Source organism: Malus sylvestris, chromosome 16, assembly GCF_916048215.2.
Source record: "Malus sylvestris chromosome 16, drMalSylv7.2, whole genome shotgun sequence".
NCBI lineage: Eukaryota > Viridiplantae > Streptophyta > Magnoliopsida > Rosales > Rosaceae > Malus > Malus sylvestris.
The window spans coordinates 24,036,783-24,055,131 of NC_062275.1; the positions used below are offsets into that span (position 1 = coordinate 24,036,783).

The 18,349-nt window shown below is 37.1% G+C and overlaps 1 protein-coding gene and 1 non-coding gene across 2 annotated transcripts; both read left to right on the top strand.

Annotated features, from left to right (window-relative positions):
- Nucleotides 1-11,783: 11,783 nt before the first annotated feature.
- On the top strand, nt 11,784-11,855 carry TRNAP-AGG (transfer RNA proline (anticodon AGG)). Its single transcript has one exon. It is a non-coding gene; the product is annotated as a tRNA-Pro (tRNA).
- Nucleotides 11,856-11,917: 62 nt separating this feature from the next.
- LOC126606529 (proteasome subunit beta type-6-like) lies at nt 11,918-17,073 on the top strand. Its single transcript, XM_050273915.1, has 8 exons — nt 11,918-12,165; nt 12,356-12,432; nt 13,247-13,302; nt 13,770-13,842; nt 14,054-14,165; nt 14,574-14,647; nt 16,145-16,219; nt 16,694-17,073. The coding sequence occupies exons 1-8, from the start codon at nt 12,051-12,053 to the stop codon at nt 16,829-16,831; spliced, it is 720 nt and encodes a 239-aa protein (XP_050129872.1). The 5' UTR covers nt 11,918-12,050; the 3' UTR covers nt 16,832-17,073.
- The last annotated feature ends 1,276 nt before the right edge of the window (nt 17,074-18,349 follow it).

Genomic DNA, 18,349 nt, shown 5'->3' on the forward strand with positions numbered 1-18,349 from the left:
GGGAAATTTTGTCGTACACTTTTATGATGGTCAGAGGTTGGTGAAAAAGTTTTAGTGGGCCCTGAGATTATGGACGAGACTACTCAAAATGTTCAGGTAATTAAGTCTAACCTGAAAGCGGCCCAGGATTGACAGAAGAGTTTAGCAGACAAAGATGCCACTGACCGGGTGTATAAAGTAGGTGATTGGGTGTTTTTGAAGTTATCACCATGGAGAGGTGTTGTGCGGTTTGGAAAGAAAGGCAAGTTAAGTCCTAGATACATCGGGCCATATTTAATCACTGAAAGAGTTGGTGAAGTTGCTTATAGGCTTGAGTTGCCTTCAGAATTGTCTAAAGTGCATAATATATTCCATGTTTTGATGCTTCGACATTATATCTCAGATCCTTCATATGTGATTCCTCCTCAACCTTTGGAAATTAATTCGGATTTGACTTATGATGAGGAACCAGTGACTATTTTGGATTGGAAAGATAAGGTTCTGAGGAATAAGATAGTGCGTTTGGTGAAGGTCTTATGGAGAAATCATTCAGTGGAAGAAGCTACTTTGGAGACAGATGACCGGATGAGAGAGATGTATCCACACCTATTTTATGATTATTAGTGGATTGTAAAGATGGTATAAATTTCGAGGACAAATTTTTTATAAGGACGGTAGATTGTCACAGCCCGTCCCGAAATAAGTTATTGATGGCATGGAATTTACTAAATTACCTTTGGACGTTGAGATATAATTGAGTTATGTGGTGGTGTGGTTTAAGTTTAATTTATTTGGACAAATTCTAAATTTTTCGTAAGTTTTGGAACACTTAGGACTCAAAGTGTTTTCTTTGGTTTTGGTTGGTGATCCACGTGGACCACACACACACACACAAACTCTCCCTCTCTCATGTGCCTTCTCTCTCCTCCCTCTTGGATTTTTCAGAAAATCCACACAAAGCGTACAGACGAACTTTAAAACCAACCATACACGCACATATCGAGGGTTCAAAGGGCACCATTGTGTTCCTGGGGTTCATACGAGTTGAGGTTCAAAGGGTACCATTTTTAGGTAAGAACTTCTTCGAAAACTCGTGAAAACCCTAACTCGATTTTTTTGTCACTATTCATGCAATCGTAAAATCATGTGTTTTTGGGGATTTCAAGCTCACATGAAGCTTTAGGAGGTTCTCACAAAGCTCGGAGTGGTTTGTTGGAAGAAATTAAACGTCAAATCATCGAGAACGACAGGTTTTAAGATTTGCCGGAATATCGAGGCTTTTTCTTGCGGGTTTCTGGTGGTTTCAGGGCTAGACTCAGGTATGGTTTTGTTCGTCTTGGTGAGATCTTCAAAATGGTTCAAGTTTCTTGAAGTTTGGTGTTAAAATGAGAGAAAAATTAGGGTTAGAAACTTTTCCAGAAATCGATGAACAGTCGCCGGCATCTGGTGACTCATCGGGGAAGAAGAAGCATATTCCTTCAATTTTGACAGAATATGCTAACGGCATAAGGTAACGCCGTTAGTTTTTAGACGGAATATCCTAGATTTTAACGAAATATTCCTGATGGCATTAACTGTCGCCATCAGTGTGCTAGGCATGTGCCCGCGTGAGGGGGTGCCTTGGCCGTGCCTTAGCCGGCGTGTGAGGGGTCGGAAAATTTTTCTAAAAATATGGGGATGTTTGTGAGGTTGTGTAGATCACGTTGGTATATTCAAACATTCCATTTGAGCAATGTATGAGAAGTTATTAGCTAGTATTGGTTATGTGCTTTAAATTAATATTTTTATTGTTGTTTCGCATATAGGAGAGACTTATCCCGAGGACGAGCGCAGTCAAGGGCGACTTGGGGGCTACGACCCTTCGACATACCAGTGAGTGGGCTTTTGGTTTTTAGTATATACTTATATACTTGATATTTTTCCAGAAAATGCGTTTAAATGAAAGTATGCCTTGAAATGCCATGCATATAAATTTATGTTCAGTATATGAATTAGTATATGATGCATTATATATAATTGTGGTGTTGTGGACGCTCATGTAAGCCCATGTGAGTTTATGAATTATGAATGTGAATAACGGTTGTGATTAATTGAGAAACATTGAGCTCATAAACATGCACCCGGATATTAGTGATTTAGCTAGAGATATGACCCATGCCTATTTATAATGTCACATCCCGCACCCTATGCTCACATTGGATCCAATTTAGGTGCATAGTCTTGTCGTACAGACCATTATAGGTGGTTCCGACTCGTAGGTGACTAGCGATTTATCGCACAGCTATCATGAAAGCGGAGTATTAAGCATAATTATATTACACCCAGTCTTGTCGTACAGACTCTTCTAGTGGTTCCGACCCGTGTGCAATGTAGCGCCGTATAGGTCACTTGCAGTGACTCTGGCTAGATTGACTAATGAGCTATGAATTCGACCTATAGACTTCTGCAGGGGTTCCGACTAATATATTATTTACCATGAATTTATTTCACCTGAGTTCTTATGTTTATGGAGATGTGAAGCATGACTTGAATATATGTATATATATTTATAATCATATTCTATTTCTGGGAAAATTATACATGCTTTATGGCGAAGGGTTAGAGCATTTGATAATGAAATGATTTTTGAAAAGCTTTGTTTTTGCCCACTCACATTTTCTATTTTGCGCCCCTCCAGGTTTTAGGTAGACTTGCTGTTGGTGGCATTTGAGGATCTCGGCGATTTTGACAAATTATATATTTAGTAGGACATCTTTTGGTACTGTATAACTAGTATTTGTCCTAATGAACTGCACCTAGACTTTCTATGCTTTGATTAGGAGTATTTACTCTTGTATCTCACTCCTAGCACTTTTTGCTTATTAGTGCACAATAGTAGTTTTCGGTTTTTATTTATTCGTATATTTCTTATCCTTATCGCTTCAGCACTGTGCACATGGCTACGTCACTCTCACGTGACGGCCATCACGTCTTGATCTTTGGTCGGGGTGTGTCAACCAGAGGGCTAAAACGAGCCCTCTGGCCAGCCCTCGGTTGGAGATGGCCTTACGAATCACTCAATAGATTTGTTCATTGGCCCTAAACTTTTAGTAAACAAATTAGGCAACTCTAATTAACAATTGCTAATCAAACTGCAAAAACAACATATTGAGCTTCAACTGTGTTCAAACATCTGAATCAACATATTTAAAGGTCTAGATATGCATTATTAACCAAAGGCATCCATTACATTTTAGTAAAAATTTCCCTAATGGACTGCAATTCAGATACAATTTGAAAGATCAAATTCAAACATTGAAGCATTCAAGCACTCAAGCACTTAAGCAATTTAGATTATGCTTGAAAGATGAAATTCACACACTAAAACCACTCTACAACATATTCACACGAGTTGCAGTAGGAACTTACGAATCAAAACTTTACCGCAGCCAAACGCTAGGCCCTTTCCATTAGTTAAGTAGATTTTACGTAGCTGCATTAACATTGAAATAAGGGAAATAAATCAGTAATTTTTTTTTTTTAAGGAACTCAAAAATATTTCCCAACTTGCTTGTTTTCCTTGCATTAAAAATTATAAGCACATAGGACAATGGATATTTCCCAACAAATAATGCAAAAAACCAATAATAAAGATTTTTAAATCAATTTTGTGGTTATTGTGTATAGCAATTGCATTAGAAAACCAAACCTTGAATATCATATAGTGAACATGGCTCTGCGAGTAGCCCACTTTAAGCACGATGGAACTCTGATGTGACTGTCCCATCATGCCACCTATAGAAAATACCAATTGATAAAGAGTCAATATTCGATAAGTTTATCTCACAATTATTTGATTTAAATTGATTCTTTTCATATGGTTCATCACATAAGGGGTTATTGAGAAATCCAAGCAACTAAGCTATTGGTAGGATTCAGAGATAAATCTCGAAACAGTATGCGATTCAATGACAACTGAAAAGGCTGAAAGGGAAGTAGAGGTACTGGTGATATTAGGATACAATCAGAATAGCATTGAAATGCTTAGCTTTAGTCTTAACACATTTTTCTTCTTTAGAGAAAAGAGGCAGGGGAAAGCAATAGGAACAGTCTGACAGGATTTTCTATAAACAAGATTTGTGAATGAATGTTTGGTTGGGCCACTTCACAACAGTTGTTCACTATCACTCTAGGTTCTAAAAGTTCTATACATACATACATACACACACACACACACACACACACACACACACACACACACACACACACACACACACACACACACACACACACACACACACACACACACACACACACACACACACACACACACACACACACACACACACACACACACACACACATACCAATATTATTGCTTTAAATAACTATTAATTAAGAAGATACGAATATTAGTAATGTTGGAGATCAAACTCCCAACAACTCAAATAGGTGAAAGAAAGAGGAAGCAATATGGGTCATACATGAATATGTACAGTTTTCCTTCTTCAACTAAAGCATTTAAATTCCTCTAATCTTCACCCTTTATAACCATAAAAACAACAATTCCAGATTTTGTGTCACGCTTCGATTCCAACATACGTCCAAGATCGACACGCGACGGAAGACTGTAGGGGGATGCCAGGAAATACAAACTGAAAATAACAATAATCACATATGTTTAAGGAAAAGTATAAGGGTAACCTAACACTCCAAGCTCTCAGAACTCTGTCTGCTACCCCAAAGCTTCTCGTATCTAATAATACCTGCACAATCACCCCAACACCATCGGAATGGTGCACCGGGCAAACAACAATCTGGATAAGCCGCAAAACTCATGTGAGTGACAATAATTCTACGTATGTGATAATATTAAAAATCAACCATCGATTCGGTTTATAAATGTCAAATATAAATTATATTTTATAAAATTATAATCACGTCACTGAAAATCCCGAAGGAGTCACCCAGACATCCAACTACTCGTCTGAAACAAATCACAAAAGCTCACAACCAGAAACTCATACAACATAATGAAAAGAAGGGCTAGAGCGACACAGTTCAGCCGAAACCTACATCTCTGAAGTTATTTCAATCGAACTCAATCCAAAGAATCAACAAAGCAATTAATCGGGTTCCAGACCTCTTAACGGAACCATAACATCAATCGGGATTCCGGACCACTTAACGAAATCCAACCAAGATACGATTCTGAACCACTCAACAGAATCGCGGAGTAGAAGGGATTCCTGGCCTCTTAACGGAATCCGAGTGGATATGATTCCGGATCTCTCAACGGAATTGTGGAGTACAATGGATATCAGACCACTCAATGAAATCCAAGCTGGATACGATTCCGGACCACTCAACGGAGTCGTAGAGTACGAGGGATTTCAGACAACTCAACAAAATCCAGATGGAGCAGGGAACCAGACCACTCAATGGAACCCCAACGGAAACCCAATTCCGGATCATTCAACAGAACTGAGCCGGAAGGCCAATAACCATAATGTACAACGACTCAAAGAAACGAGACAAGACACAAGTTACTCAATTTACAAAGGCGTAACGAAGTGAAACAAAGCACAAGTACTAAATTTAGAATAAATCAACGAAGCGGGAAATGAAACAATATTGAATCAATAAATTCTCATCACAATGGGTTAACAGTCCACTACTAGCCCTCACATTTCATCACAACATGCCAATCATACAAATCAAATCATATTTCAAATATACACGTCAAATCTCATTTCATAAACATAAATTGATGGCTAAGTATTAAAAATAACAATTCAATAGAAAACATATTTATAAAACCAAGTCATATCCACACAGGATTACAATTACAAAAACAGGGTAATCACCAATATCACATATATTAAAGTCACTTACCTGGAGTCCACGCTAACGCACCCTAGCACAAGAATCAAGACGTCATGCACTATCGTCTCCTGCTTGAAGTCCAAATGGTGGCCGGAGGTGGCCGAAAAATGGCTTGAAATATGGCTGTCCGTGGAAAAACTGGTAACTAGCCGAAATTTCTGGGCAAACTTGCACAATAGCTAACTCACCGTAGTTTGGTCGGAAAATGATCTGGAAGGTCACGGGGTTCTTGATTTTTTTGATCTCGAGGTAAACTCATGTATCCAACACATGAAACAGGTTCCTAGGATGATGGTGAACACAATGAGAATGTTTGCAAGGTCCAATTTGCTGGAAAAGAAAGGTGGCAGATGATGGTGTGTCTTGGTGAAGAACAGTGAATCAGAGGGAGAGTAACGGGAGAAAGAAGAAGAAGAGGAAAGAATAATCCAGAAAAATGGGGACCAATCAGTGGGTCCCACATGGCAGACAACAAATTTCACATGTGTTTAATTGTCAATTTACCAAAATGCCCTTGACGTTTAAAGGTTCGTAGAATTTTCGTTTTAACTCCAAATTACATTTCGTTTGCGCCCACGCGTTCGTCTCGACGAGTACTATCCAAATATATAAAGATAAGTGGAAAAATAAAATACATAGGGATCAAATACGTCATAAATATAAAAGCGTCGAAACTAAGAATATGTAATTTCAAATAATGAAATCCGGGAACGAGATTTCACATTTTGGGTTGAACAACCAGTCATGGATATCTCACATCAAATCCAAATAAGAGGAATAGACAACTTAAAAAGCAGCATCATTGCTACTTGGCTAGTCTTCCTACATGATCTAAGAATATAATTAATTAAATTGATATAGGATCACATTGACCATAGAGTATTACCTGCAACTCAAAAACTAAAAATAAGATCATCACCCACCCAAAAATTCAATGCGCAATTAGATCATCAGGCTTCATGTCATATTGTTTTTCGTTTAAGAAGACCTTCTTGCAGTTTGTCGTTCAAAAAATCCTACTCGAAGTAAAATTAACAATAGTAAGTTATAGCAACAAAAAGTCTAATTAGTACATTAAATTCGATAGAACATAAAACGCAATTTAACTAATATACATATAACTCATTAAATTCATTGCCACATCAAACTTGAGAGTCCAACAAATCTAAATGTGTCAAAACCTTCTCCATATTCAACTTCAATTCCTTGAAAATACCGAAAAGCGGAGCAAAAACATAATTTCATCAAAATTGCTTACCTAAGGATAAGTTAAAAATAGAAAATAATCAAACCTCAAAAGCTATGGATTCTTAAGCACCATAAAAATTACAAATTAAACCAAAACTACAACTAAAAAAAGGAAACATCAATTATCTAGATATATAAATTTATAATATGAATTACTCTCCACTAATTGTATGTTCCATTGAGTAAAGCAACTAATGCAGTTCTAGGCTCATCGTCCCTATTCACATTAACCTAGAAAAATTCTAACTTCAAATTGTAATTCAAAATTGACCCAAAAAAATACAACTTCAAATCAAATTTCCACACAATAAATTCAAAATCCCATAAGAGAAAATCAAATGCTAAATCCAAAACCTGCATTCTCATTAGAAAAAAAGGTAAAAAGCCTCTAAAAATAAAAACCCAGAAAAGTAAAAAGAACAATACCTAAGAATGCGTGGAGCCGATGAGCTGGTGACGGTGGCGGTATTGAGTCGTTCTCGGCTGCTAGCTGACTCAGAGCGGATTTGTCGGGTATTTTGGAGGCAGTCAACCACGGGCTCTCGTCCTCGGCCACCTTCATTTGTAGTCGAGAAAGAAAGCTCTCCAGATTTTGTGAACTCGAGGCCTAAAATGGAGCCATGGTTGAGAGAAAGAACCAGAAGCTGAAAGAAAGATCGGGAAAAAGGAACAAAAAATAGAGGGTTAAACGATGAGTGACGCGTGGCTAAGATGGGAAAAACTAGAATTTTGTTGTACCAAGCAAACGACAAAACGTGGGAGTAAGAAGAAACAAAGGGCATTTCTGCCATTTCATTGTTCACGAACAGTGAAAAATAGTGCCAAGCAAACCGAGTTTTTGTATATGTATAATGTTTTGAGAATTGCTCAACGTGACAAAATAAATAAATGAACAATAAATCAAAGATTTTACAAGGCTAATTACTTTTTACATCTACATTTTTATTATACATCAGTAAATTGACATTAAAGGGTAAAAATTGGTATCGAACTCATCATTCACGAGATTGGAACTTAAGACATGTATGAGTGAAGAGGATTATCATCAGATTGTAGTATTAAGTAGCACACATTTCACATTTCAGGTTATTTTTAAATGGGTTACAAAGTTTTAGTTCTATGACATTGTACCATGAGGTTTTAGAATCGTAACAGTTTATGTCATCTATCTCTTTTATCATATGATCCTATATTCAATTGAATTATCACAAACAAAACGAGCTTTAGGCCTTCCATAATGCACCATAAAATTGAGTGTGATATCAATTATATAGGAATCAAACTCCTACATCATTCTCATGATGAAAATGGCGGACGAGTATGGAGAACTATTGAAATAGGAAGGCTTACTTTTAGCTACATCCCTCGGAACTCGATTTTGATCTCACTTTGCACGCTGTAACTCAAAAGTCACCATTTTAATCTCTGAAACTTAAAATTTGTTCAACTTTACAATGTTTTCTTTTCTTCTGTCAAATAGTCGTTAAAGTTGTTGATGTGGGTGGGTAAAAGTGTAATACCATAGGCTTATTTTTAGTTACACCTCCTAGAACTCGATTTTGATCCCACTTTGCTCCTTGGAACTCGAATTTGATCATACTTTGCCCTTGGAACTTGATTTTGATCACACTTTGCCCCAAAACTCAAAAATAATTATTTTATAAATCTCCACTATGAAATGTTGAATGTTTACACGTAGCAGAGATGAATTTGATTATAAATCTCTGCTATGAATTTGATTATAAATCACCACTATGTGTTAACATTCAATAGTAAAAAATATTAAGTTTAAAGAAGAAATTAACGATTAGAATATTTTTGGGTTGTTGTGCTTGAGTTGCGGAGATCTAAAAAAATAAAAAATAAATTGATTAGGCTGGTGCACCCAAATCAGACCCACATAATGGAATTTGCTTCAATTCTACGAATAGCAAATCAATCTTAGAGCGCGTTTACGTAAGGGTAATGAGAATAAAAAAAGGGAATTGATTTCCAATTACGGATTACTCCGGTGTTTACTAAATACTTGGGAATCAATATTGCAGTGGAGCCCACCTGAAACAATGAATGCAATTCCTGAAATTGGAGGAGTGAGATTCCCTAGATAGAGAGGTATTTGAATTCCAGGATGGTAAGGGATTCAGGAATGCATTTTTTCTTCATCTTATACCCTCATTCACATTATGTAAAACTTCATGCTCATTCACATTATGCACAACTCCATGCATATGCCGAAGAGAAGAAACTACAATTTGAGCGAGAAAATTTAAATATTAAAGTAAATACTTAAATTTATAAAAAAAAAAAAACAAAAGCATTTTAGTGTGTCTATGAAATAAAAAAACAATTTAATTTTTTCTTATTATTATATATTATATCAAATTTTATTAAAAAAAAAGTATATAAAATATTTGATTTGGGACAAAGGGCATTTTAGTAATCATATTGGTTTATATTCCGATTGTGTTGATTTAGTAAACAGCTTTATAAAATTAGTGTCATTTCTATTCCGATTCTAGAACATTTAAGTAAACAGCTTCAATAGGAAACGAATTTTGACTTCTCCTCATTCTAACTCTTCCTCAATTCAATTCCTCATATTTTCATTATGGTTACGTAAACGCGCCATTAGAGAAAGAGTGAAAGGGAGAAGTTCAAAGCAGCCTGAGTTGCATACTCATGCTGCTTTGAATCTTGCATTTTTATTTATTTATTTATTTTACATATGCATTTTTTAATCCACGTCAACATATCCAAATATCCAATGGCCTTTGAATGGAATTAATTGATTAAGGCAATGTGAACTGAATTTTGAATTTTAAGGGGAGCGAATGTGAAGTGCAAGTACCCACTTAGCATTGTCCTTGGCTTTCAGCAGCTACGTAGACTCAAGTTGGGTCATCCGCACTGAAAGTTGGTCGACCATTTTCTCCTCACATCATAATTGCTTAATCAGACTGTCCCGTTCACCACTCTAGGAATGCTCTGCCACCCTCTCTTTGGCCATAAGCTTCTCCAATTCCGAATTTTCCCCCTGTAGCTGGCTCTCCATTTTGAAGATATCTAGTAGGAGGTATTCGTGATTCTTACCACATGATCAGACTCGGCAATTACATCATCAAAATCAGTTGGGGAAACAAAGCAAATGCTTCACGAAAGGAGAGAGAAGTTGTGATTTGAAACAAAGTAGACCCTGAAACAAAACTAATCAAATTAATCCCCTACCCACCCTACTAATTTCCTCATATTAAAACCCTCTATTGAAAATTAATCCCCAAATTCCCCTTTTTTTTAAGGGAGTTTTAATGAAAAGCCCACGGTACTGTTCACTTTAACGAAAAACCACATTTGTACACTAAAAAGTCAAACATGCTACTATTCACTTTACCCTTTATTTTGTCCTTATCATTAAAACTCAAAGTTTTCAAGCCCTTTTCATTGGTTTTCCTTTTTTTTTTTCCCCTTATTCAAACCCAAATCCCCAACTTGTCCATCAGACCTCAGATCTGCTGTGTTCACTTGACATTTTCACCTTTGGTTTTTGCTCGCGATTCCTTACAAAGATAAACCCCATTCATGAGGATTTACAGGGATAATATTCGAGAGAGATGAGACTTGGAGAAGGCGGAGTCTTTTTTCGATCCCTATGAACAATACATGCCCAAGAGATGGCCCGGCTAAGGCCCAGGAAATGAGAAGACCAGGGCCCAAAGAGGAAGGAAGACCCCAAAAGCCCATGGAGAGAGAAAGGGATCTCGTCGAGTGCTATAGCCGACCGCCACTAGCTCGGCTCCATTAGGTTGCATAAAGTACTTTCCGACCAACATGAGCTCGTGGACAGACTGACAACTTTATAGCACAAGGCTCAAGGATATAGCTAACTCAAACCGTCAACTCAAGACATGTGACAATCACCAGTCAATGTCAAAGTTTATGACGGGATGTAAAGGTGAAGGAAATGATAAGCGATCAGATAGAATTGGATAACCGAGCCTGAGCAGGTCGCATGGCTCCCATCATTTAGAGAGCGATGCACACCTGAATGTACAACTATCACTTCATCATTGTATAATTGAATAACAAACCAAAGCAGCGCTCGACATGACCATCGGGAGAATACTCTACATATGATAGCTTCCTGAGAAGCCTTCCAGCTAGACTATCATTAAATGAAGGCACGTTGACCAAGATAAGATATTTAGTAGACTAGTTATTTATTGGGTGGATAGGGGGAGGCCACGTCACCTTCTCATTGAGACCACACATTATAAAGGGGATTATTTGCCCATTTAAGGGTAGTAAGGCAAATGGGGGAGGGGGTTGGCATAGTTAGGGTGAAATGGGGGCATTTGCTGCTTCACTAGGCCAACTGAGGGTTTTAGCCACTTTGTATGTAATCTCAACAAATATATAGACAGACTAAAGTGGATGTAGCTTCATTTATGGGTGAACTACTATATATCTTTGTGTTCATGTTTAGCCCAATATTTTACAGTTCATATTCCAAGCCTACCATGGGTTCAGTATGTTTGATTGTTTCGTTTAGAACCTGTGAGTGTCCACCCTGGTTTCGTTTGGGTTTCTCCTGCAAGTTTTGAGCGTTAACACATGTTGTGTGAATATATTTTTATAATTATATATTAGTATCATATATAGGTATATATATAACGTTTCTAGAGAGCAGCAGCGAAGGGCATTTGGTCTAGTGGTATGATTCTCGCTTAGGGTGCGAGAGGTCCCGAGTTCAATTCTCGGAATGCCCCCAAATTTATACTTTTTTTTTCCTTTTATTTATTTATTTAATTTTTTGTTTTTTTCCCCATTTTCCTCCTGTGCAAGAAGGCAAAGCAGGAGTAGTATTTGGTCTCTCCCACTAATTGTTCTTGAGCTCTCCCTCTCTGCTAGCTATTTTATTACTCTCTTCCGTTCTCGACTGGGCGTTCCGATTTTCCTGAAGGATGGATCAGTCCATACAGAATGACCTTAATGCCCCTCACTCCATGGGCACCACCATTATCGGCGTCACCTACAATGGCGGCGTCGTCCTCGGCGCCGATTCCCGAACCAGCACCGGTAAAATATCGTCCCTCTCTCTCTCTCTCTCTCTCTCTCTCTCTCTCTCTCTCTGCCATTGAGCTCTGCGGAATTTTACATAACTTTGGAATTCCCCTAGAGAGATGTTTTTTTTTTTAATTTAATTTAATTTTCCATTTTGTGTTTGATTTTCGGTGGAATTTGGTTAATTTTTGTTGATGATTATTAGGTGTTTATGTTGCGAACCGAGCATCCGATAAGATCACTCAGCTCACTGACAATGTCTACTTGTGTCGCTCCGGATCGGTCTCTCTCTCTGCTTCCCTTTTTCTGTTTGCTAAACAGATTTTTTATTTTATTTATTTTGTAAATGCTTGCGATTTCTGTTGTTTGCATACATGTGGGAGGATTAAATCGCGTTCCGCCGTTCAAGCTGTTGGCTTTAGGCAAGAGAAAGAAGAAATTTGATCAATTAGTTAGTTTTGTTTTCTTTCTTGCTAAAATATTATCTTGTATTATTAGTGTACTTTGTTCATTTTTGGTAGTAAAATAGTTGAACTATCTTAATTATCTGTAAACGAAAACTAGTTTGCTTTTACAATTTCCTAACAACAAAAATTCTTAGGGTTAAGTAAGATAAAGTCATCTTGATGTCATCTGCTTAGATCTCTTAACTCTTGCTTGTGTAGAAGTAGAAGCTTACGTTTTTCAGGCTTTTAGGCGAACTGAGGGCTTGGTTGGTGGCTGGTTAGATCTTTTGGGCTTTGTTATAGTAAAAAGAATATCTTGACTTCACACACCCTTAAACTGTATTTGGGGTTGGTTACATGGATTGTCATAAGAAACTAAGCGCAATCAACCCCATGAATTCTCTTATGTTTCCTAGTCGTATCTAGACCTAAGATCATCCACAGAATCCTTTGTGGACGCAGCTTCCTAACCACTTCTACCTATTTCATTCTTTATCTCTCTTTACTCCTGCTTGATTTGTTTTTGAATCATTCAATCTCTCAGGAACATTGTTTGATAGCTAAGTAACAAGGCCTTTTTTTGGGTGGCTGGTAACAGACTTTGTAGTTGCTCTATTCTGTCATTAATCTGTCTAATATTCTGTTCGCAGGCTGCTGATTCTCAAATTGTGTCTGATTACGTGCGTCACTTTCTTCATCAGCACACGTAAGTGACAGAGCCTCTGGTTTTTAACAACTGTTTTTTGTCTTCCCTTTTGTAGTTGGAATTGTGCAGTTTTTTTATTCTTATTTTCGTAGTGTTTTCAGTGGCTTTCAACTGTATAATGTTGACATGCTGAATTTTGGCAATAAATCTTAAAGACATGATTCCAAGCAGGCTAAAGTACTTTTGGGAAGAATTTTGTTGCACCCAACTTATGATGATCAAGATATTTCGTCATCTTGGACTTCATTTTGTGGCATCATATGTTTTTTGGGTTTGCAGAATGCATTTTCTTTGTTTGACATTGCATTTTCTTGCTTAAAACTATAAGACACGTTAGAAATCATGTAACCTGGTAAGTACTTTACAAAGTTATGATTTAGAGGTTGAAGTTGTAAACATTTGAAACTCGCGGTAGGAATTTTAAATTTCTATTGGAATTATCAGTCAAAAGTTTCTCTTTTGTGTAGGATACAGCTGGGCCAGCCTGCAACAGTCAAGGTTGCTGCAAACCTGATCAGGTTGTTCTCATACAATAACAAGGTTTGTCTCTGGTATTCATTTTTCTTTACACAACCCATGCATCAAGTTACAACTGATATTGTTAAAGTTTTTGTAATATAAAACTTTAACGATATCAGTTGTAACTTTTTTCCTTTAAGATATTGTTAGTGATTTCATCATTAAGTCATGATTCTGCCTATGTAGTCATTTGCTAGTATATTTCATATTCCTTATGTATTCTTTTTGGTAGAATATGCTACAAACTGGCTTGATTATTGGTGGTTGGGACAAGTATGAAGGAGGTAAAATATATGGAGTGCCACTCGGAGGGACAATTTTAGAGCAGCCTTTTGCTATTGGAGGTGTGTTTTTATAACTCTCCTATGTTCTTCATAAAGATCTTCTATTTTGTTTTCTATTTTACTCTTCTTGGTTTCCTTGTCATGGTTGGAATGGTTTTCCCTGAAATAAAATTTTTCTCCTTTATTTCATATGTAAGTTTTCTGCATTTGCTTATGAGTTGGTTAATTTCTATGTTACTCTTGTTCGTAGGCTACTTTCTCATTGAGCATAATAAGGTTATATTTTAGTGTTCGTAGCAATTCTTTCTGACAAGGTATCATCCTAAGGTGTAATTTTAATTTAACTTTCAACTCTACTTGAATTTTATAGTTGAGTAAATGCACATGTAACAATTTTTTTGCCACTTAATGCTATTGAATTACCATAAACTAGTGACTTTAAGTTCTCAAGATCCTTGTGTCATCCAGGATCCGGCTCCACTTATCTGTATGGTTTCTTTGATCAAGAGTGGAAGGAAGGAATGACCAAAGAGGAAGCTGAGGTATGTAGTCTTTATGTTACTGACATCTTTTGGTACTGCTTCAATGCTGGCTTCCTTGATATTACTTATTAGTAATGTGCCCAGGTTTGATTCCTTCATCATTGTGACAATGAGAGATAATGAGATCCAAAATTGCTTATTAGTATTGTGTACTATGTTTAATTTGTTGTATGGTGTTTTAGTTAGGGTAATAGGGGGAAGGTGGGGTGGATGGTCCTTGTGTGGTGGTAAGTGGTTTCCTTAATAGTGCTACTTTTGGTATTTTGGATGGAACATAGGTTTATTTTCTTGGAAGGAAATTTGGACTCAGTGTGCTTGCGAATGGCTCTTTAGGGTGGCCACTGCTCAAGGGAAGATTTTGACTATAAATTATTATTTGATGTTACATGGGATGATTTTGTGCCTTGTGGCTGAAGATGTAAGCGCAAGATGATAGAAGAGTCTGTGGTTCACATTTCATATGCATTGTCCAGTAGCTTGAGCGCTATGAGTTTGTGTTCTTAGTTTGTAGTTATATGGGTTATGCCAAGGTCTGTTGACAGATGATTTTGGGGTTGCATGGCAAGTTTTTCTGTAAATTTAACAATTTGTTTGGAAGGTGGAGCCTATGCTGTAGTCTGTGGTGTTTGTGGCCTGATAGAAGTAGCAGAACCTTTGAAGGAACACACTTACAATGTAATTGAAGGGATCACTTGTTAAGTTGGCTTTTGAGTGGATTTATAGGACTTAAACTACTTAACACTCACATTTCGTTTTTCCTGGAATCTTATTTTGCTTATGTTTTGCAGGTTATATGCGTGTGATTGCTTGTGTCTATTGCTAAATGTTGGATTACTTGATGATTGCTTAATAGTTAATACTAAGAAATGCAATATGAACTGTTCTTCTTATTGTTGTTTAATCTCTGTAATTCTTTCTCAAAGTTATATTACATAGACTTGCTCAAATTCCTTTTGGTTCTGGCTGAATGTTATCTCAGTCTTATTGTTGAAAATAATGGTTTAAGTTTACATAATTCTTGTCTTTGAATAATTATGACATCTAGAAATGATTGATAGTTTACATAGTTCTTATCTTTGAATAATTATGAAATCTAGAAATGTTTAAAATATTTATGATATTATGTTCTTAATGAGTATCGATATCAAGATAAGAATGTATTCCAATAGGGAACTGACATTCGCACTCCAAAATTTCTATATTTAGAAAGAAAAATGCTCTTATGAGGAGTGCACAATTAGAATTTTGGAGTGCCAAAATAATAGTTTGGTCCCAATATTTTATTTTCTGCCTTTTCCATTCAAAAGTTTGGTTATACTTCCGCATCTCCAAAATATTCATCTGTAACTGCTATATTTCCAGATCCCCAAAATGTCCATCTGTACTGGTGTATAGTTCTGTGATTGCATCCACCTTGTCCAGAGAAATTAATTTCTTTCTTGATGAGATAATACTTGAATTTTTTAACTTAAAGCAACTGCTATTAATTTACTACAGCAATTGGTGGTGAAAGCAGTTTCCCTTGCTATTGCTCGAGATGGTGCTAGTGGTGGTGTCGTTCGAACTGTCATTGTGAGTTTTTCTTTTATTATACTCTAGTCTGCAATTACTTGATGGTATTGGGAATAGAAATCTCCTAGTTCCACACTGATGTACCAGCAGCCGTTTTCTTTCGGGCTTCTGATTTCTATCTCCAGCCTGTCTTATTAGTTCAAGATACTGATTTCTGGAAATACAAAGCCATTAGTGTAAGGCTTGTTACCGCAGTGACATGGTTCTCTTGTGAGTTGAAATGAAGTTGTATGTGATGCTTGCATCTAGCTATTTACTTATTTAGCACATACTCGTGCCTCTGTGTTGAACTCAAACCTTCCAGTAACGTTAATTGAGTTCTGTGAGGATTGAACTCGAACCTTCTGGTTTTTTTGTTCCCGAAGTTGCTGAGTATGTATCGGTTTGTTTTTCATTATTTTAGTTGTTTTTCATTATTTTAGTTGTTTTTCTATCTTTCCTCATCTTTTCTGGTGTTGTATGCTTTGATTGCAGATAAATTCAGAACGGGTGACAAGAAACTATTATCCCGGAGACGCCCTTCCGCTCTGGCACGAGGAGCTGGAACCCCAGAATTCTATGCTGGATATATTGTCATCATCTTCATCTGGTCCAGACATGATGATAAGTTGAAGACTGTCGTCTCCCTTAAGACTGGGTAATTCCCACAGATACCATGAATGATACACTCTCTGTTGAGCAAAAATTGTACAAGTATAACAACTGATTTACTCGACACAGTTTCACCCTCATTCATTTTTCGAGGAGGGTTTTATTAATTTGAGTTTGACCCATTCTAAACTATGCATCTATTAATCACAATCCTTTGTTAAAAAGGAAACCCTTTTATTCTAATATGAATTGTAACTTGGGAATTTGGGTGTTTGTTTGACTTTGCGGTTGCATTGCTTATGTACCATTTTTTAGGGATCAAACTACTTGTAGTTCTCGGAATGGATTTGAAATTTTGAGTGAATGATCACTCAAAAAAAAATAAAAAAAGGTATTTGGTTTATTGGATGAGTGTTTGGAGTCAATTTGGTTCATAAAACCCAAGGATTTGATTTGGTATTCTTGTTTTGTGGTCAAGTTTAGAATGTGGTATTAGACTGCTTACGTATCCTTAAGGTACCGTTTGGTACATGGGACGGGACAGAACGAAGTGGGACGAGTTGTTGCATCCCATGTTTGGTGCGTCTAAAATGGGTGGAATGCGCTATTCCACGAGACGAGTTTTGGATGAATTTTCTTTCCACCTCACCTCCTTGAAACGACTCGTTCCACATCTGTGGAACACAAAATTATAACCTCTCCGTCTCATTCTTCCTCCTTGTTTTCATAAAGTATCGTTTGATATGCATACGAGATGGGACGGAACGGAATGGGACGGGATGGGACGGAACGGAGAGGGAGCAAAGATGCCCTTGGATGGAAACAAGGAGGAAGAAGGAGACGGAGAGATTATAATTTTGTGTTCCACGGATGTGGAATGAGTCGTTCAAAGGGGTGAGGCGGAACAAAAATTCACCCAAAATTTGTCCCGTGGAACAACGCGTTCCACCCGTTTTAGGCGCACCAAACGTGGAACGGAATGCCTCTTCCTACTACGTTCCATCCCATCCCACGTACCAAACGGTACTTGACGGAACTGACGTTCATTGCGAATTTGAAATTTATTTGGTCTTGGTTTGATATTTAGTGGTTTTGCACCATTTGAGAGATTTGGACTTGAAGTCACCTGTGGCGTCGAGAGAAGACGACCAATTGATGTATTTGTGCTTAACAATCTTGAACATGCCCTGGTCCACAAGAAGATCAGAGCTTAACTTGATGCTGGTATCACTATATGCTTTATGGTTAACATGAAATTTGAATTTGAAAGAAAGTCATGCGCTTCTTTTGCCTGCTTTACCGGACACTTTTCTCTTTGTGGAGGCGGTATGAGATCAAATCTTCTGAATCAACAATTAGCCTCACTTCAATTGTTGTTTGATATATATTAAATTTATGACAATAAAATTAAGAAAAATTAAGTTTATACATACATGTCAGCCATTAATTAGGATCACAGAGACGCCATACTCGTTTTGAGTGCAGAAAATTTGATCCCGTCTGGCATACTCACACTCTTTTTGTTGAGAGATGAATTGT